Consider the following 22,956-nt stretch of genomic DNA (forward strand, 5'->3'; position numbering starts at 1 on the left):
AAGTGGCTTGCGTTAACTTTAAAATATACAATGTTCAGGTACTGCTGAAGCGAATACCGTGGACCTCTGTAGCTGTGTACATGCACAGGTTTGTTAAACGACTTTTATATATTTACCATTGCTATCCTTATTATAATGTTTTTTAATATGTAAACTTTCCTTTTGCTATTATTATTAAAATTATGATCATGTTTTGCTTTGTTTGGTTATAACTATTGTAGATGTACTTTATGGCTGCGATTTATTTTACAAATACACCCTAAGGGCTTCGGTCGTATAACGTTTATGTTCTTTCTATCATTTAATATATTGACACGGTGGTCTTGGCATCGATCCGAATAGTCACACGATCTACAGCCTACGGTGGCTCTAAGAACTTAGAAATGGCATGGTATCTATTTTACCCCTTAAATAAACTCAGTACAACTTGTGATTACGTTACTTTTTTAAAAGCCAAACACGTTGTGGCATCAGCTTTCTACCGTACTCTCCTACTTCCTTGTAACTCCTCGCCACCGTCAGAATAGAAATACTTGAACTACTTCATTACGACTTCAGACGAACAGCAAACGTAACCTCTTCCATCACGATGCTGTGTATTGTTCGTTTTACGGCCTTTGCCGTAATTTTACTTATTTCGTTGACAACGAAGAACGCTGTCTCACAAGAACTGGTGAGTTGAGTTTTAAATTTACCTTTCTTTCAAATCAAAATGTTTAACATTTCGGGTACAGTACTTCCAGAAATCTTAATTTGGTAAAATCAAAAAAGGTGATAACTTAGTCCAGAAGACTGGTATATTCGTATACATCGCTGTATTAAGGAGAACGCATTAGACTGCATTGGGTTCGAAATTTAATTATGAATTCCAAAAAACATTTTTGCAAAAAACAGTACTTACGAATCAAACATTTGCTTTGTCACAAACATTTGCTTTAATTGTTGCATACAGTATATTGTTGTCTACATCATATAGTGGCAACTGTCACGTGGACCATAGGCCTAGTTAAAACTAAATAACTATATCGACAATAACTATGATTTTCCACCACTTAAACAATATGATAATCGTATATTTTATCTGTAGCATCCTTTTGGAAACATGCTTTTCATGCAATAGTGTTTCAATTTGGTTTAATTTAAGCAGCCTTTACTACCTTCCAAAATTTTAACTACACACAGAATCGTTACAAATTTTTAAATCTGAATTTGCGTCAGTAACAGTACCATCTTTCAGTTTGCCTATTTGATCAAAAATTGTTATATTTCAATCTGAAAGTGGTGCAATCTATCTGATAAATAAGTATATTCAAATCAAACGTTCTCAATAATTTGCTTCATATTAGATTTCAAAGAGATGTGCCGATTAAATGAGAACTTGCATCATGTTTGGTTATTAGTTTTTGCTGCATTGAACCAAACAACCTTTAGCAGTTCATATATTAGTTTTATTCGTTATTATAATTTACTTTGGACAATAAGGAAATTGATTAGTTACAACAATTTAAAATTATCAAAGAACATTGCCAGTTATTATCTTAGACAGAGAAAATCGTTCTCAAGAAGTTATTTGTAGTTTAAAGCAAAACCGAAGTTATACATGTCTCCCATACTTCACTATATTATAAAAACAGATATTTGTATATTCATTTAATTAATGTTGTTTGGTTATATCTTCTCTGGAACACATTATCTTCTAAACTTCCCATTTTCATAAACATTTTGATAACACTTATTTCGTAGTTTCTCCGTTGCTTGAAACTGATTGAGATTTTTTTTGGTTTTAATTTTTACATTCGTTTTAAATGTTTTATTGAGATATTTAGTCCCTTAGTTATTCCTATATCAAATTGGTTCCAATGAAAGACTACTTAAATTAACTATGTGAAACTTTTTGAAAAAATATCGGTCAATTTCATTTGGTTACAATTGTGATCGTTTCATTTAACATAATAATATTTTCATTTCAAATACGTTAATATTATTATACTTATAATTATATATATAAGGGTTAATTGGTTGTTTAGTGACTTCAGGTAGGTTAAAATAAAGAAACTGCAGTACATAACTGAATGAAACATGGAAGATATCTTTCATTTTTCAAACAATAACGAGTAATTGATTTGATCATTTAAAAATTTGTATACAAATTTTAATATCCGAATTTCCTTCACGAGGTACCGGGTATGTAAGTTTCCAACTTGGAGAAGTATATCCCAGTTGGTAGGGCATTGGATTTAACATCCTAGATAAAATCATCTTGTAGCATTCCTAAAAAAACTTTTAATTCCTCTGCAAACAAACGCAAGTATTTCTCCCATTCATAGAACACAACGTTTGATATTATTGGTAAACTAGCGTGAAATTTAACCCTATAATACTATAGGAACAGTTACAACTAGTATTTTCTTGTGGCAGATCGCACTGATAGTATTGATTATAGATATGTCATACATCATATAACACTCCGTAAAGAATGGCATTTTGTACTTCTTCTTAAGTACTTTCTGGTTTGAATTTAGGTTAAACATTTGATATCATTCTTTGTCGACGCAAGAAGCTCTTGTAACGATTTAGGATGTAGTAAATGCACAATTTTGATCCTCTAAATTCGAATAAACAATTTATAACAAGTTACTTTTTCCAAATGTTGTTGCAATTCTTAAATTGTGTGCAAATAAATATATTGCAGCGTTTATATGAAAAATAGACTAATTACTTCAAACTACTTAATAAGCTTTCTTATATAACGGAACGTATAGTTACTAGAACTACGTGTTTGAGAGGTTTACGATCTTCTAATGGATTTCCACAAGACGATACTTGGCAATGCTAAGAATGAGTAAACCTTTCTTCAAGTAACACAATTGATTAACATCATCTCTTATGATGGTATTACAGCTGTATATTGGCATTTTCTTCGTAGTAATCTAGTTTGCGTTAATTTTACTCATCACATTTTAGGTAACGTGATCATTGCAGGCATATATTTTCGTCATTAACACCTCAACTAAATTTCATTTACTCGACTTCTACGATAAACTATTGATGTCTAGTAGCAAGATTCTTATTCAAATTTGTTCGTCTTTTTATACAATATAAACCGATTTCAGAAACCAAACTTCCTTAAGCGAATTCAGTTGTTTTATTAACAGTAAACACTGTTTAATATCAACTTTCAAAATTACTAAATTTTTTTAAACTCACTTTTTCCTTCTTTTATTACAGAATGCCCGACAAACTCCCCCCAATGATATAGACAGCAAAATTCCACGTACGTATTTAATATCCTAACAACTATTGTTACACTTTATAGCAAACTTTGATCGATTGTTTCAAACATATTTTCTTTTGTCAAATAAATGTACATTTTTATGATATATTCTTACCCCAATCACATTATTTCTTCTTCATAAACATATTTGTTTGTTAACTAAAAGCTCGACGAGGTTAATCAACCCGTATGGAGGTTATTCTATACAGCCTCAGTTTATTGTTCGGGAAAGAAGCCTATATTTCCGTTATTTAGCTTGGTGACTTTTTGTTTTGTTTTGTTTTCATTTATTGATATTAATTACGAAACTACAATTGTTGTCAAATTCTGAGTTAAATGAATTTGAGCAGCTCGAAAATATTTAAAAACACATTAATTTCATATCGTGTGGACACACACAGCGTTTTTCTCCATATTTATCATGTTATGCGATATTAATGTTGATTCTGACCCAATACTGTTATGAAAATAATAACTCTTATTACATCAAGAAATCAATCATGTGCCACGCTGGTGAGAATTTTACTACAAAAATTAACATTGCATTGATAAATGTAAACGTTGTTTTTAACGGTAGGACCGATATGAATTTTTAATATCGTTGCAAATTCCATTCTTCTCCATTTGCGTGCTTTAATATGCTGAAGTCAGTTTCATTTTCTTTTAATCGCTTAAAAAAATTTCATTCTTCGCCAATAGTATTGAAGGCAATGTCAGCATCAAAAAAGCAAACAAAAATGCAAAGCCCTTGGTTTGTAAATTTCTGGTTTAAATTTCTTTCTATTCATGTATGGAAATGTGAAAACATCTCCCTTGATAAATTACTCATTATTAATTAAGAGCTATATGAATGATTTGTTTTACAGAGTCCTATTTCTTTTACCGTCAATCCGAGTTTCCCGTAGACTGTTACGATGCTATGCACCAATGTTCCTCCTCTGTCAACAGCGGCGTCTACTTCATCAAACCCGCTGGTTATCCGGAACCATTTGAAGTTTACTGCGATAACAGCTTAGAAAATGGTGGATGGACGGTATGTAATTTAATATTTCCTATGTCCAATTAAGCAAAACTTTTCTTTCTTCTTTTTTCCCTTCTCTTTTGAATAACAAAATTACTAACTCTGATAATTTAATATTTGTATCTAGGTTGAGGGTGTATTATGTGGCTTTCAGTTCAACGTGTCTATTCAATTCACGAAAAGGTAATTATTTCCTTTACTCAACCGCTGAAGTAAGATGAAATTGGCCGGTTTGGGTAAAAAAAAAATTATCTTCATAATTTTAATTTTTGATTCTATTAGATACGAAAACAATAGTTGAAATATTAAAAGTGAGGTTTGTTATAGCTAGGTTAATCATATTCTTTTGTTCGAAATATTGAACTGTAATTTTGTGTTTCATGTGTGAAAAGCAATTATATATAATGAAGTGTGCACGAGCGAAGACCCGTTTATATTCGACTGAATGATTATAACCCAAATTATTTATCTTCATTAAATGAAATATTGAATTAGTCTGATTGCCTGCAAATGTCTTCTTTTTGAGTAACGTATGATTAGTTTAAACTCATCATAAAAGCTGGCTCCTATAATTAAAAAAAAACGCTTCTTTAACACTACTTACATTTGGTTTGTCAACAGGTACTGCAACGTCGACTGGATGGATCAATTGACTTTAATCGAAAATGGGAGGAATATGAGGCTGGATTTGGATTTCTCTCAAATGAGTTTTGGCTTGGAAATGATAGAATTGCATATCTAACAAACCAGAGAACTTACCAACTTCGAATTGAAATGACAAAAGCAGATGGCTCCATGTTTAACTTGTCATACGACGACTTTCGCATCAGTGACGGCTTCAGTAACTATAAACTCGTCAGTGTCGGACAGGCTAATCTAACGTCAGGTACGTTGTAGTTCTATACCCTTTATAGTAGTACCGTAAAAAGCAACATGGGTCGTTTACTTAAACACATAGTACAAGAAATACATTTTAAACACAGGTACCTTGCTCAGTATACCTTCCACTGCAAAAAGGGACTAAAGTTATTAATGAACTGTTAACTAAGTATAGATTGGGAAATAACTGTTTCAATTCATCTGATTCAAGAACAGACAATTGTGATCCAACTGTTGTGATCCAAACTATGGTGATCCAACCAAACAATATTTGGGCTAGTAACTTTTGTTATTGGTTTGAGAAGTTATAAATTATTTTTAATATACGAACAGCAGACAAGAATGTCAAAACAAACCATGTTAGTCTCGTAAGATTCCACAGCAAACAAGATGGAGTTGTATCTCTTCATTTACCGTTATTGCAAGTTGCTTTGTCAGCCTCCATAGTAAATGTATTTTTTCTTCTTTGTTTACCATCATATACTACATGGACTGTTGTATACGCACCAAGGTTTTGTGATTTCTCTAAAATGAATTGTTCAGTGAAACAGTATGTTCATGCTATGTTTTCTTTGCAGACGTCCCTATCACTTTGTGTCCAACCAACAAAGTGTTTGGCAACTGTACTTGTGAGGGATCTTGTTCTGACCCGAACGGTTGCACTAATTCCTGCAGTAGTGGATCAACAGCATGTGTTTGCCCTTCTGGTTACCTGATGGACGATGATACTTGTCAACCCGAAAGAGAGTGTGGATGTTACCTGTCTGGAGCCAATGACGGCAGGGGATTAGTTTTGCCGGTAAGGTGTACTCTCGCTAATTTATAACAAATGTCTAACATATCATCAAAACTGAAATTAACTTCAAAAATTGTGGTCTGTCGATCGAAGTCAATGAAAATTCCAAAAATGTAAACACTGAATGCTTAATATATTGATATAGAACAGATTTTACATGTAAATTAGACACGCGATTTGTTTTGTTCCTGTGTCATTAGATATCTTTTTTTTTCAAGAAGGCTTTAATTATCCTCTTCGAGCTAGCTGGATATGTTTGTCTTTGTGTTTTTTCTTTGGTGGGGGGCGGGAATGGGGGTGCTACTATTCTAATGGTGTTTTAACTCTTTTGTACATTTAACTTTCAAATGTAGTTTGAAGTTAATTCATCACAGTTCTGTTTATCATTGCAGGAAGGAGAGGAATACATTGCTCCCAACTGTCAGAGCAGATGTTCCTGTAGTAATGGTCAGTTAGATTGCGATGACAGCTATCAGTGCCACCCTAACGCAATCTGTGAAGAAAGAGACGATCTCTTGCAGTGTTACTGTAATGTAGGGTACACGGGAAACGGTTTGTTATGTACAAGACTAGTACCACCGTCAGACTGCCAAGAAATATACGGAAGTGGCGAGAGAGATAATGGTATTTACCAAATCAAGCCAACCTCTTGGACTGGTTCGCCTTTCGACGTTTACTGTAACATGACAGATGAAGGAGGTTGGACGGTAAGGTGTAGCCTATCGTATTTAATATGAGTGGTAAATAACGCATAACCAATTGGTATGCCTCTATTTCTAACTTTTAATGTGTTACCCGAATCATGATCGGCGGCGAGGAAATCAGAATAATTTAAAGATGAGTCAGTTGCTGAATGAACATAAAAAGGAGCAGAAAGAATAGATATGTGATCATTTTTATGTATGGAGATTAATTGGAGTTTGACTGTATTTTTCAAGTATTCTTGGGGGTCTAGTAACTGGTACTTCACGTTTGACAATAGAGAGAGAGTGGTTGTAATGTTTTGTCACATTTCTGTCCAAGCTTTTTAATATCGACTACGTTTCTGTCATATTACAGGTTTTTCAGCGTCATATTGACGGGTCTCAAGATTTCTTCCTATACTGGGATAATTACAAGCAAGGTTTCGGTAGTCTTACCAACAACTTCTGGTTAGGCAATGACAAGATATACAGCTTCACGAACCAACGACGTTATCAACTGAGAGTAGATTTAGTAAATAGCAACGGGGTGCCTTATTTTGCTAAATACGACTTTTTTCGCATCAACGACGAAAATGACAACTACAGACTTCAACTTGGTAGTTATCGGTCCGAAAGCAATGCAGGTAAGTCTCCAAAGATACGCAATGTTATTAAGTGATATTAATGTGGCTGACAATGTAACATGTTAAAAGTGAAACAGAGGTCTTGGCAATTTCTAGTTGTAAACATCAAATCAGTATATAGTTGTTGAAGCTGACTTAATTTTAAGATGAACCGTTTTCCTGGAAATATATTGTAGTCCATAATAAGTTGAATCTGTTCTATATCGTTATCATGACATATGTTATTCGAAAGGTTTCTGTTTCATTTTTAAGTTGTTGTTGTTTACTTCACTCTACTTGACCTGGCATTGAAATTTGATACATTTGAACGTGCGCTTAGCTCTCTTTATATTTTATGTACGTCTTAACCAAATACATTTACGATGGATTCATAGAGTTTGGAGAAGACCAAAGACAGTTTACATATTATTTAGTATGACTACATTAGCCATGAAACTGTTAACGATGGTAACTATGGCTTACAATTTTCCGCGGATACAAGAAATCTGATGGGTCTTCCCCCCATTTATACCATACAATGCATTTTATGATAAACAGTCAAGACCGTTATACGTTTACCTACCTTTATACTCGCAAAAAATCTGAACACATCTACTTCAGAAAGATGACCAAATTGAAACACCAAATTTGTGGCTGCGACAAATGCAGCATTTCTTCGAACAGAGATCAACATATTAATTCACGCTGAGAAAATTAGTCAAAAAAAATAACGTCTTCTTTACAGTTCAATGCAATTTTAAAGCAAATGGCATGTTTACACTTTCCACTTCTAAAGGCATTTATAAATTTAAATGTCAAAGAAAACCGTTACTTTACAGAAAGCAATACTAGGACAAATAGGTTTGATGGAGCACAGTGCACTTAAAGAGGGACAATCAAAAAGTAGATACCACAACACCATACCTTTAGTCCGAATATCATTATTCAACTGGAAACAAATATTTATGATATTATAATTTAGAACGATTTTTCATCAAATAAAATGTTTATAGATGGAAGAAACGAAAAATCGAAAAATAGTTAAAATATTTACCTTTTCTAACTATTTTAAATGCTAACTGACGGCCTAATTGTGATAGCAAAGCTTAGCACTTTTATTCCGCGGTTCACAAACTCCCTTTCTCACAATTAGACACGTACACACTGCAGATGTAATTGAAATATACTCTAAGAGAGATTCATCTGCAACGTGGTTGTAACAACCGCTCCCCCTCTCTAAATCAGACAATGTTACTAATATGCCGTTCCCAACGAATTTAATCTCACCGGGGTTCTTGATATTCACATTATGTATTATATTGTCAAAAGTCAACATTTTTTACTTACGTATTAAATGTAAACTTACTTTATTGTATCATCTCTATTTGCTACAGGAGATAGTCTTACGTATCATCACAACCGACCGTTTACCACACGTGACCGTGACAACGATGCTTGGTCTAGCAACTGTGCAACGGATTGTTATTATTATTATTATTATTATTATTGTAACGGTGCTTGGTGGTACGGTAATTGTGCTCACTCGTCTCTCAACTCACCATATGGCCAGAACAGTTTCTATTGGTACCATCTACCTTCCGGTAATAAAAACATCAAATTTTCCGAGATGAAACTACTTCCGGTATGATGGCTAGTCTGCTTATACTTCACAGAAAATAATCGTACAAATTCATAACGCTCTTCAAAGATACACTTAATTTGTGTTTGTCAAATATAAGCAGCTGGCATCTGATTCATAAAAAAAGTAATGTAATTGATCGCTGTTCTTTGGTCGCAAGAAGACACAGATAATTGATTTTGAGGATGAGCTTTTTCGGTAAAAGAATCAAAATTAGTATTAAAGGCATCTATAACTTCACGGTATTTAGTAACATACTTAAATTTCAATTAAACAACACATGAAAAGGAGGTGTACATTAAAATATCATTTTAAGATTCTTTGTTGTAAGTCATGGACTAGTTTTATTAAGTATGTTGGAAAGAAAACATTAATGCTTTATTCAATTTAAATGACATTGAAAAGCATTTCGATTACATTGGTTGATTATCAACAAATTTCAATAGAAAATGATTTATATGCCTGGTCTAATGCGTAGTGGACTTAACGTATCAGTAATAAAGAATACTATACTCTGTTTGAATTATTGGTAACACTTCTTTATGTTAACGTCTTCATGATGCCCTTGACCAATCAGTGACTGTCATTCCGATATGTCTTCATACCTGTTTGTATCTTTGTTTTACTGTGTTAATACCTTTTTTTCTCTTTGTGTTGATTTATGTTGGACCATAAGAGTGACCTAAACATAAACGTACGAATAAAGAGAAAATTTCTTAATCAAACTTGGTGTTCTTGTTTTATTTTGATAATTATATGGAGCTTAACACTGAAGTGATGCGAGCATTTAAAATTCAATTGATTAAAAATGAACCAAAGATGGCAGGCAAATCATGATCGGCTAATTATTATTATGATTATGGTTAACTATAAGTTATCCGTAGTTAGTGTTTATTGTTTAACTTAACTTCGTTTAGAATAGTTTGAACGGGATAGAGATTGTCCCCACCTCTAACTCAACTATAACCATAGATCAAACATTGCTCACAATATCGCTTAGGTCTGTGGAAGTAAGCTCAATCGAGGCGATTGTTGTTACTACAAGGACAAACAAAGACATAATCATACCGAAACAGCTCAAAAGAATATCGTAGGTATTCAAACTGATTAAGACAATTAAACTGTCCCAGTCTCTTACGTTGATATATTTATATCTTCGCGGTGCCCTTAACAGAATTGTCTGGTAGCCCTTAAAAGTTACCTTAAAAAACGATAAATAATTGTTCAAACATGCTTTCAAAATATGAGAACGTTAATGTTGCGTTTGACAGAGAAACGATGTTTTAATCGTTTAGGATGGATATTTCAAATATACTTTGAACAGTACAGAACGTGACGTCAGCTTCGCAAATGCGACATAACCCACGCACCATACAGTTCCTACAGTAATCACAACATAAACCGCGTTTGAATACAGATTAATTTCTTCCTTAATTTTCGGTGAAATTTCTTATAAATCATATATGTTTTTTTTTTAAATCGTTACCGGACGTCATAAATGTAGTGCATCGGGAACTTTTTTTTGTAACACAAGATAAGTTTCAACAGCAGACTCTGCGTTGTTTACACATCGCGCTGTATAGCTCCAACGCGAAGAATGTACGCATGTAGTCTACTCTAACGTAAACGATCGGACAGTTCTGCGAAGCCTAAGCTTCTCGGTACTGCATTCTACTCTGACATCGATTCCGCCAAGTTTTATCTTTCGGTGTTCCAAACACTTTTCAAGTTTCCTTTTATTGTGAAGTTTATCCGTGAATTTTTATTTCAGCGATTTTGAAGAAGAGTTTATGACCTGTGGTTTGATTGTGAGAGTGTATTATGTGCAACGTTATATACGTATATCAACTGGGCATGGTAGGCTGTATGTGTTCGTGATGTGTACATATTATATAATAGGCAATCACCTGTGCGTGTACACGCCAGAGTGTATTTGCTGCGAAAATGGGAGTGAACGTGAAAAGAAGAAAACGTCGAATGGCGGCAATTGTCACATGGTTAGAAAGGGAAAACTAAAACTATGAGAACAATGTATCAAAATCTTCCACCAGACAATTCTTTTAGCAACAAGTTACCCAAGATGGAGTCTAGGTACGGAATCAACGCATATTGACTACATTGACACTCTTAGCTCCTGCAGTACTAGCCACCTTCCACGGAAACTAAATTGTACATTCTGAGGCACAATTATACCCTTGCTATATATTCGGTCTTTGTTTCTGTAAGAACACATGGTGAAGTTGCTAACTAATTTGAAATTTCGGTGCCATTAAAAAGTACGGTAGTTTCCACCCTCGCATCTTCTGGATTTTGACCTATTACCCTATGACCTGTATTTAGAAGACAATTTTCATAAAGGTGAATCTGTTTAGAAGATGTCCAAAATAGGTTCCATTTCCTTTAGCCCTCAACCCAACAACAGTCTTCTTCCCTTGAGGCAGCTTCCGGTTTTGCATAGAATAACAATTAGGGTTTGATCCCAGGTTAAATTAAATATAGGGATCTACCCCATCTAAGGAATATATAGCGCAGTTGGTAGAGCACATGAATGTCTTGGAGACCTAAGTTTGAGTCCTGTCTTAGCCAATAACTCAGGTGCTCTTTGTGAGTACATACAGTCAAGACGCACTTTTGTTTCATGAATTGAAGCAAAAGCTATAGGTTTGAATTCACGTTTTTTTTTGGGGGGGGGGGAGGGTAAAATACCTATTTGTTGTCACGAATCACACCGCTTGACATAGCATAATGTTGTAACCGTTAAGAGATGATTCCAAATAATTGAATAAGTTTATTGTTCTTTCAAGTAGACCATGCTGTTTAAGTGTGCTGATTTCCCTTTATTTACTCACATTTGTTTCAATACAACCAGCTTCACACATTAAATGTTTACTTGAAAGACTTTAAGAAACGTATGAAATAGTCGTCATGAGGGGAATCTGCAGTTATACTTTCTTGTCAATGAAGCTTCAATCTCCAGACTTTTTAAAAAAAAACATATGTTATGATATGTATTACGTTGTTTCTTTTTGTTTCTCTCTCCCTTTTCCTTTTTCATCTCTTTGTTCTTCTTTTGTCTTGTTGGTAAAGTAGCACATTCCGCTGCGATACGTCTGAGCGAAATTACATTTAAGCAATACAAGTGAGAAAAGAAAACAAGATCAAGTTTAACATATTTAATCAAATAACTCTTTTATTGATTTCTACTGAATGTATATCAATCACCATTTTAATACAATCACTATAACTCTCTGCAACGTTGCATGTATCATGATTTTTGTGTTGATTTTTCATTTTCATCTTTGACGGCTTCTGTTATTTCTTTTTACGTTACAGCTGCAACTCTAAGGTTTCCGCCTCATTAAAGCGATATGTTTACGAAATGTACTTTGATGTTTTTGAACTGTTATTACGTCAAGACTCACTGAAGACATCAGATAGGTCGAATTTTCATTTTTGTGAACTTCAAGTGGTTTCTGGTGATGTCATGGTTTGACCAGATGGTATTTTTCAGTCTTCCAAAAGCCCAGGAAGCCAACCTAATGCGGCGTTTGACGTCTTCTTCCATTGCGGGGACATTGCTGCCAATGAAGACAAAGTTGTCAACTTTCTCAACATGTACTTGGTTAAGGAGAACATATTTGGTGTCTTCAGACATTATTTTACACTTTGTTTGGTTGAATATATATATATATTGTTGCGTTCCGAGGGTCCTCAGCACGGCCAAGAATTCTGCCAGGAGATCTGTTTGGAGAAATCGTTGCTAGCCTGTGTATCAGTTAACCACCGCAGGGCAGCAACTAGAGACCAGGCCAGGTTACAAACACACAACAAAAATGACTCTGCGCACAAGACTTTAGAGTGTGTGAGTGCCAGTTCTTCAGAAAAGAACAATTTTACAGGCGTTTATTTGACCGTCTCACTCTGGTCCATATACCACGCAATATAACAGTACAACATGAGAAGTACAATCCCTTTAACTATTTAATTAACAACAATAACATTATGCCCCCAAACATGTGCAGACATGTCGTAGACATATAACGTAATGATAACGTTGGTTTACTAAATCCATAACTCTCTTAATAAGTCTATAAAACACAGCAATTAACATTTAACCCCCTAAAATTACATCCTAATAGATTATGAATATTCATGACATAGCTGGCTATGAAGCTAAGTGCAGTTTACTACGGATGAGTATAAAGGCCATTCACGTTACACTGCCCCCCACTTTCTAGAACTCGACCCGAGTTCTAAGGTATTCGAGTCGTAACTAACTTAGCTTAACACATAGCACAAAAAAAGGTCTTCGATAAGAAAAATACAGAAAGGCATGAAATTTAAAGTTCGAAAAGTGGAAAAGCTTATATATGGCATATATACAATGTGATGACCTCTAATGTAAGAGTACAAAACAATAGGCAGTGTTTAGATAAAGTACATAAACAAAGCAATACAATTCACTACGTCACCGATCCAAAACATGTGACATGAACAACAACAAACATCGCACTATCGAATACAAGAATTGACGGTTAGATTAATATAAGGTTCAGATGCAGATAACGTCCATGCTCTCATACGTTTAACATTCACTAATATCAACGACATAAACAAAGAAAATACATTTAGAAAACTTATCACAACTTAATTAAATGAATTTACAGTTTGGTAAACATCATGGAAATCTTCTGACGCGAAGTAGCGGCTTTGATATAGCTGACCTAAACTGAACTAATACACGTAGACCTAAAATCACGTACACATTGACGCGGAGCTAAACTAAATCACAAGCTATAACTATAAACGCGGTTGGTGTCTCGGTAGTTTGTCTCGGTAGTTCGTCTCGGTAGTTCTACATCACATCGTTCGTCTGAGTTGGTTTGTTTGGTTAGGCAAAATCCAAGCACTATCATGGCAGCGTATGACCTTGCCTAAGGGCCTTCACCATGCCATATAGTAGGTAGAAACCATTTCCATTAACCATAAAGTAGAGGTTGACCATACCGATCAACGGGTCGTCTCGTCCTCCTGGGTCGTCTATTCGAAGATGGGTCAGAGTTGACGTTCTGACCTGCAGGAACTGATGAGTTGGGGGTTGGTGAGTCAGTATGATATGTCTGACCATTTCCAGGCATCTTGTCTGTGGTGTCGTCTGCAGTGTCTTGTGACATGACACTTTCTCTGTCTGGTTGACCAAAGGCAGAGACATCAGCCACTTCAACTGTTGCAGTCGATGGTTTCATTTTCCAGGTTGGTGGGTTCCTGCCATCATACGGTAAGAGTTTGTTGTGGTGCACTATTTTTGGCTTACTGAGTGGTCCCATTTGCACTCGGTAGGTAACATCGGATATCTTCTTAAGTATTTTGCCAGGTCCAATCCAAGATTTCTGAAATTTAGGAGAAATCCCTTTCTTGCGTTTTGGTTCGTACAGCCAGATGTTGTCGCCTTCTTGATAGCTCCTTAGACTTGAGTTCCTGTCGTAAGTCTTTGTCTTCCAAACATTGGTCAGGTCCAGGTGGTTACGGGCAGATTGGTGTACTTTCTCTAGTCTGCTTTCTAATCTGTCTACGTACTCACAGTAGGTATTGGCTTGGTCTGTCATTTCTGGTTTCTCTGTAAGGAGTGTGACTGGGATGGAAGCTCTTCTGCCCATTAGAATCTCGAAGGGAGAATAGCCTGTGGACTCATGTATTGCAGATCTGTAGCTTAGCATTACGTACGGGAGCCAGCAGTCCCAATCTCGTTGGTCCGGTGCGACAACTAATGCCAGCATAGCTTCTAAGGTCCTGTTGAATCTTTCAATCATGCCGTCGGATTGTGGGTAGTATGGAGTTGTCCTTGTTTTGTTAATCTCCAGAAGTCGGCACAGCTCTTGAAATAATTTGGCCTCAAATTGTCGACCTTGATCAGTGTGTATCTCGGACGGGATGCCATAACGACAAATGAATTCTTCAACAAGGGTGTTTGCTACAGTTGTGGCCTCTTGGTTAGGTATTGCAAAAGCTTCCTTCCACTTGGAGAAGTAGTCACCAATAACCAGGATGTATTGGTTTCCACGGTCTGTCTTAGGCAGGGGACCAATGATATCGATGGCTATTCTCTGCATCGGTTCTCCTGACTTGTAGTTCTGCATACCAGCCTTATTCTTCCTATTGGGGCCTTTCCGGGCACTGCAGAGGTCGCACTTCTTACACCATTTATCAATATCGTTACGATAGCCACTCCAGTAGTAGTTGTTCCGGACTCGGTCGATGGTCTTCTTGGTTTTAAAATGACCTGCTACTTTGTGGTCGTGAGACAGTTTCAGTATATTCTCTCTCATAACTTCCGGAACTATCAGCTGATATGTAAACTTTTCACCAGTTGGAGATTCAAATTTTCGGTAGAGTATACCATTCTTCACTTCAAGTTGTTGCCATTGGTTCCAGTAATTTCTAACAGCATTATTGTTTCCAGCTACTTGTTCCCAATGGGGTCTGTCATTCCCATTTTCTTTCCAGCCTAGCACAATGCCCAGATCTTTATCTTCTTTCTGTTTGGATCTGATTTCATCATGTGTAAGGCAACCAAACCAATGCTGTTCCTTCTCTTCTGTGCTACCATCAGCTTTTAGCAAATCTTGTTTACTGGTTCCTTCTGGTGGTTTCGCAACATTAGATTCCTTACTGGTGGAATCGGTTTGTCCAATGGCACGAACTTTTATCAAACTACAACTTGCTCCATCGGTGTTATTGGTTGTTGTAAGTTTTTCCTCCAACTTGTCGCAATGGTTACAGTCACTGCACGGCCTTCGGGAGAGGGCATCTGCATTGCCGTGAAGTCTTCCTGCTCGATGTTGGATTTCATAGTCATAAGTGTTGAGTACCTCCAGCCAGCGGGCGACCTGACCTTCGGTCCACTTAAATGATGTCAACCAGCGTAAGGCACCATGATCTGTTCTGATGGTAAAACGTCGACCGTACAAATAATGGTGGAAGTGCTTCACAGATGCCACAATAGCCAGGAGCTCCTTCCTCGTGGTGCAGTAACGTCTTTCCGGTTTAGACAATGTTCGGCTAAAGTATGCCGTGACTCGTTCTTGTCCTTCCTGACATTGTGACAGTACACATCCAAGTCCAAAGTTACTAGCATCGGTGTCGATTATGTAGGTTCCATCATCTGTTGGGTAGGCCAGTATTGGTGCTGTGATTAGGGCAGTCTTCAATTTCTGGAAAGCTCCTTCACATTCTTCTGACCATGTGAATTTTGACTCCTTTTCGGTGAGTTTGTGGAGAGGTTTTGCTATGTCGGCAAATCCCTTTACGAACTTCCTGTAATAAGTGCAGAGACCCAAGAAACTTCTCAGTTGAGTTACTGTCATCGGTGTTGGCCAATCTTTCACTGCTTTGACTTTAACTGGATCAGTGGAAACGCCCTCACAAGACACCAAGTGTCCTAGGTATGATACTTCCTGCTGGAACAGACAGCATTTCTGGGGGTTTAACTTCAGTCCAGCTTCTTTGATGCGGTTGAACACCTGTGTTAGACGAACTAGCTCTTCATCAAAAGTCTTACTAAAGACAATTATATCATCTAAGTACAGAAGACAAGTCTGCCAGTGAAGTCCCTTCAATACTCTCTCCATTAAACGTTCAAAAGTCGCCGGAGCATTGCAGAGACCAAAGGGTAGCACGTTGAATTCGTAAAGACCACTGGTTGTAATGAACGCAGTCTTGCTCTTGTCGGCAGGGTCCATCTCTACTTGCCAGTACCCGCTCTTCATATCCAAGATCGAAAACCATTTAGCCCCGGATAGTGCGTCCAGACTGTCATCAATCCGTGGAAGGGGGTATGAATCTTTGATGGTGATATCGTTGAGACGTCGGTAGTCCACGCAGAATCGAGTACTGCCATCTTTCTTTGTTACCAAGACTATCGGTGAAGACCAGGGACTGGATGAAGGCTGAATAATGCCTCCCTCTAGCATGCGCTGTACCTCTGTCTGTTCTTTGTCTCGGCGATGAGTTGGTAACCTTCTAGCAGTTTGTCTTATTGGTCGTTCTGTCCCGGTGTTGATTTTATGTTTCACCAGATTTGTCTTTCCGATGTCTATTGAAGTAGTAGCGAAAGTGTCTCTATAGGTATATAGTAAGCTCATAACTTGATCTCTCTGCCGTGGTTCAAGCAAATTGGTGCTCCTATCTAGAAGGTCCTTCAAGTCGGCATGAATCTCACGTGGGACTTCCGTTGACTCTTGGGAACATTTCTCTTCAGTAGGGCTAGTGTTGATCATTCGGCAGGAGATCTCCTTGGCAGGTTCACAGGTGGCAACATTTGTACCCTCATAGATCGTCTTGTGTTGGTCCGTCAGGTTCAGCACTCTTACTGGGATAACTGACATCGAGGCATCAACCACTGCTCGAGCTACCATCATTCCATGTTTCTCAAGAAACCTCGGCAGCATCTCTACAACGGCAATTCCATTGGATTTCTTTTCCAGGGATCCCGGTACAACTGCTTCACAGCCAGGAGGAATCATGACATTCTCGGCAATCCTAATGCGGCAGCAAGACACTTCAACTTGCTCCACATTCCCGGAGGTTTGCTCTCCTATTGTCACCTTTCCGCTACCAGCCTCAATCTGACAGTTGTAGTCCCGCAAGAAATCAATTCCCAGGATTCCTTCAGTCTCGATGTCCGCTACCCATACTTCGTACTGGACCAACTTTTCTTTAATAGTCAGCGAGAAAGTTGCGAAGCCGTCGTAGCCTAAGGGCTGTCCATTTGCCATTCCCACTTGCACTGAAGATTTCTGCAACTTCGGTTTTAACTCTTCAGAAATGGCATTGTAGACATCTGGCCTTACGATGGTGACATCTGCCCCGGTGTCTACGACAAATGACAATTTGACGTTCTCCAATTGCCCTTCAACTGTTACATCTCGGCTACTTCTTCCCCTTTTCGCTGACTTCACGGAGGGTCTGTTGTCCCCTACTGCCGACCTTCGACCCCTAAACTCGACAGGTTGGAGTTTTCCTGTGGTGATGTTTGCATGGCATCTTCAGGACAATCTCTAGCCCTATGACCTTGCTTGTTGCATTTAAAACATCGTCCTCTGAACTCCACTCCACTTTGTCTGTTACTTCCTGTATATCTCTGGCTCCTGTTATTATTCTTGAGCTCGCCTTTAAGTTCGTTAAAGCCACTCTTAATAGCTTCGATGAGGGCGCTTGTCATCTCACTTTGAGTCTGCTGAGTCTGCTCTCTGGTTTTTGTCTGAACAAATTCACCGGAAGTCACAGTTTCGCCGGAAGCCACAGCTCGAACAAGCTTTCTTGCAGCACCTTTCTTCTGCTCTGCAATGGTGAAAGCCTCCATTTCAACTGCAATAGTGACAGCTTCCTGTAGAGTCGCAGGTCTAGATTGGTAAACCCGCCATCTGGTATCTGGGTCTTGCAAGCAGTCAACAAAATAATCTTTTGCCAATGCATCATGCATGGAGCTGGGAGCATCAGGATAGGCCTTAACTACTTGTCTACGCAGATCTTGTGCCAATTCTGGTAGACTCTCTGTCATTTTACGGCTTCTGTTCCGGAGTAGGGCTTTGTGCAATTCGCATTGATTTTCTGGAGCGAACCTCTGCTTTAATGCTACTGTCAGGGCCTGGTAATTTCTCCTATACTCTTCAGGGAGATCTGCCAATAGTGCTTGAGCTGGCCCTCTGAGATTTGCTGCCAGGTTTAATGCCATCGAAAGCGGGCTCCAGCCATGGAGTTCTGAGACTATCTCGAATTGAACGAGAAAATCTTTCCATGGGGTTGATCCGTCATATGTCGGAGTGTTAGCTGTTACACGTGCTCCGGATGATTGAGGGTACCTGAACTGATTGTTGGTTCTGGGCACATATCCATGACTTTCTCTTTGGTATGGTGTGTAGCATAAAGATTGGTTCTGATCCCTTTGGTCGAAGTCTGTATTCAGGAAAGGATTGGTCTCGTGTCTTTCTTCCTTCTGAAATGGATTCCTTGATGGCTGTGAGCTGACAGGTGACGTACATTCGTCCATTAGCAGCCAGTGTTCACTTGAACGTGCCTCTGACATAATTGGTGTAAGCAGAGTATTTTCTTGATGATTTCGGGAATAATTTGACAAGTCCGAAATTGTTCTTCCTTCAGATATCAGAATTCCTCTCTATCAGTGGTTCAAGCTCTGGTATTGCCAGACTGCATTGTAGATCAGTCAGAAGGTTGTACTTGTTCTCTGCACTATGTTCCTCAGCATGTGAAACAAACTCTTTTCGTAAAAATTTAGCAGAGTTCCTTGTTGTAGAGCCAATCTTTTCTGTGAGAAAACATCAGAGACCCTCGATGGTGAGCCAATCTTTTCTGTTAGAACCAGAGTCTTTTCTGTGAGAAAACATCAGAGTCCCTCGATGGTGAGCCAATCTTTTCTGTGAGAACCAGAGTCTTTTCTGTGAGAAAACATCAGAGTCCCTCGATGGTGAGCCAATCTTTTCTGTGAGAACCAGAGTCTTTTCTGTGAGAAAACATCAGAGTCCCTCGATGGTGAGCCAATCTTTTCTGTCGGAGAGCCAGTCTTTTCTGTTTTTCAGATCCTGGTGTGGTTTAGTATTCTTCTCCAGGAGTTCAAAATCCCACCGTTGCCACCAGTTGTTGCGTTCCGAGGGTCCTCAGCACGGCCAAGAATTCTGCCAGGAGATCTGTTTGGAGAAATCGTTGCTAGCCTGTGTATCAGTTAACCACCGCAGGGCAGCAACTAGAGACCAGGCCAGGTTACAAACACACAACAAAAATGACTCTGCGCACAAGACTTTAGAGTGTGTGAGTGCCAGTTCTTCAGAAAAGAACAATTTTACAGGCGTTTATTTGACCGTCTCACTCTGGTCCATATACCACGCAATATAACAGTACAACATGAGAAGTACAATCCCTTTAACTATTTAATTAACAACAATAACATTATGCCCCCAAACATGTGCAGACATGTCGTAGACATATAACGTAATGATAACGTTGGTTTACTAAATCCATAACTCTCTTAATAAGTCTATAAAACACAGCAATTAACATTTAACCCCCTAAAATTACATCCTAATAGATTATGAATATTCATGACATAGCTGGCTATGAAGCTAAGTGCAGTTTACTACGGATGAGTATAAAGGCCATTCACGTTACAATATATATATATATATATATATATATGTATGTATATATATATATACATACATATATACATTTCCGTAGTTGAATGAAATATATATAATCTTTAGCTATTAATCTCAAGATGTGTAATTTTTGATAACGAACTTAGAAAAGGAACAAAAAAAGCAAAACAACAACATCCAATGGCAACACAACGTAACCGGATATAGACTGAATATTTATGGTTTTTTTTCAAGCTTTGGGTGCCTATTTCACAGGTGTTAACAATACAAAAAACTACTGTGTTGTGTACAATCTCCATCTAGATAAATGATAATGTAAACAAAAACATATTGAATGTAAACAAGCATAAAAAACGTCTTTGATTAAAAATCAAAACAATTCAAGAGATGGATTTGACATAGGCCACACAGAATGAAACGAAAGAAAGCATTTACATCAGATCACCGTTTTTAGGAAGCTTTCACAAAGTTGAATGTTATTCAGGTCACTATTGTTTAATATATAAATATATATAAAATAAATACATATACCGATATATATATAATATATATACGGAAAAGCTCAGCAAATAAATGTATATGACCATTGTCAGATGTTTTATGTGGTTGCGTTCCCCTGCCATGTGGCTCCATTTGAAACCCCCACACCCACCTCTTCTCAAATTATCTTTAAAACCTCTTCCAAATATATATATATATATATATATATATATATATATATATATATATATATATATATCTTCTCAAATTATCTTTAAAACCTCTTCCAAATATATATATATATATATATATATATATATATATATATATATATATATATATATATATATATTTAGTGAAGTGATGCGAGTCTTAAAAATCAATTGAATAGAAATGAACCAAAGGTTGCAGGCAAACCTTGATCGGCTAATTATTATCATTATTATTATGAGTAAACTATAAGTAATCAGTAGTTAGTATTTATTGTTTAACCAAACTTCGTTTAAAATAGTTTGAACGGGATAGAGGACGGCCGCACCTCTAACTCAACTATCACCATAAATCACATATTGCTCAAAATATCGCTTAGGTCTGTGGAAGTAAGCTCAATAGAGGCGATTGTTGTTACTACAAGGACATACAAAGACACAATCATACCGAAAACAGCTCAACAGAATATCGTGTCCCAGTCCCTAAAGTTGAAATATTTATATCACGGTACCCTTAAAAGAATTGTTTGGTAGCCCTTAGAAATTGCCTTAAAACACGATAATAAATATGAGAACCTTAATGTTGCGTTTGACAAAGAAACGATTTTTCAATCGTGTAAGATGAATATTTCAAATATACTTTGAACAGTACAGAACGTGACGTCAGCTTCGCAAATGCAGACTTCATGCGACATAACCCACGCTCCATACAGGTCCTACAGTAATCACAACATAAACCGCGTTTGAATACAGATAAATTTCCTCCTTAATGTTCGGTGAATTTCTTATAAATCATATATATTTTACAAAATCCTCAAGAAGTCATATATGTAGTGCATTGGGCTGCTTTTTAACATTTTATTAAGTATATATGACGGAAATGAGAACGGATTATTCTACGGTGATATTACGCAGAATCCGCAGATTGAATATGGCCCTATCCCCTACCCCCTTATGCACCCTTCATAGGAGCTAAAGGCCTACAGCCAAGAGAAAACGTTGGAGCCGTAAAATATTATTTCTTTAGAGAAGTCTTGCGGTCAATAAGAAATATCGGTAAACGCAACATAATGAATTCAGTACTTATTCATCATGGTCATAGCTACTATAGTAACTGTATTCATTACACTTTGTAACCCAAATATGAAACGTTTGTATCAAATATGTTCAACGAAACATAAATAATATGTACAATATTGTCGCCTTATTTGCACAATCATAATATTGAGATATCAATGTAACTTTCCAATGTCAATTTCGTATGTAGCTTCTTCTAACTAGCCATGCATTTCAAAGCATCCAAATCTGACACTACACATGTTCTTTGTACCATTTTGTGTTTCAATCCTCCTCCGAACACGATTATACTGGGATCGAAACATCTGGTCTTTTAGTTTATGTATATTTTAAAATAAATTTGTTTCCACAATCTACTCTCCCATAAAATCAATCCCGATGATAGAGTGGGGTAGCTAATAGATGATACACTTTATACCTGACCTGAAAACGCTCCAACTCTCTATCAAATTACTGCAAATAATTCCCTCTGAAAAAAATCGCCGATTTGAAATATGTGTCTCCAAATAGTGCAGTGTTTGCCCACAGATTGAAGTGCAACACAACAGTATTTACGGCTATCATTCGTATCGATGCGCAATAGACTATACCGGGAAAGTTCCTTTCCCAACGTTGGCATCAGTGCGGGAGGGCGTTGATAAATCATCGCATATGCATTATGATCATTTATACTTCTGAAAACATATAGCTGTGTAGAGTCGTGGTCCATATTTGAACTGGTGTAACGCTACTATTACTTGTTATGTTGTTGATGTATAATATTCAGTTTAAAATAGATTGAATAAACGATAGGTCACATTAAAGGTAACATTGAAAACCCCTTGTTAACCCGGTAGCGTGTATATATCAAGTTGAGATATTTATCTCACAGATGCCTTCTTGACTTTGTTTGACAAATATTTCAGAAATATTCTACAGAAGATAACCTGGACATGACGACTAATGTCACTAATCCAAGATCTTCCACTGATATATAAACTCTCTTCCTCAGTCCCATTACCTTGCACAAGTTTAAACGAAGGTAAACAGTGGAAAACATCAGTTTGCATGATACATGGTAACATAATTCATGGGTATGAAAATCAGCACATTAAGTTCACTGCG

At 37.0% G+C, this 22,956-nt stretch overlaps 1 protein-coding gene across 1 annotated transcript; it reads left to right on the top strand.

Moving 5' to 3' along the window:
- The first annotated feature begins 514 nt into the window (after window positions 1-514).
- Window positions 515-8,924, top strand: LOC139973924 (uncharacterized). The gene is made up of 8 exons (XM_071980814.1): window positions 515-673; window positions 3,229-3,274; window positions 4,141-4,307; window positions 4,917-5,181; window positions 5,753-5,973; window positions 6,363-6,677; window positions 7,030-7,297; window positions 8,671-8,924. Exons 1-8 carry the CDS (start codon window positions 590-592, stop codon window positions 8,922-8,924), a joined length of 1,620 nt encoding a protein of 539 aa, XP_071836915.1. The 5' UTR covers window positions 515-589.
- The last annotated feature ends 14,032 nt before the right edge of the window (window positions 8,925-22,956 follow it).

The sequence above is a fragment of the Apostichopus japonicus genome, chromosome 9 (genome assembly GCF_037975245.1).
Source record: "Apostichopus japonicus isolate 1M-3 chromosome 9, ASM3797524v1, whole genome shotgun sequence".
Lineage (NCBI taxonomy): Eukaryota > Metazoa > Echinodermata > Holothuroidea > Aspidochirotida > Stichopodidae > Apostichopus > Apostichopus japonicus.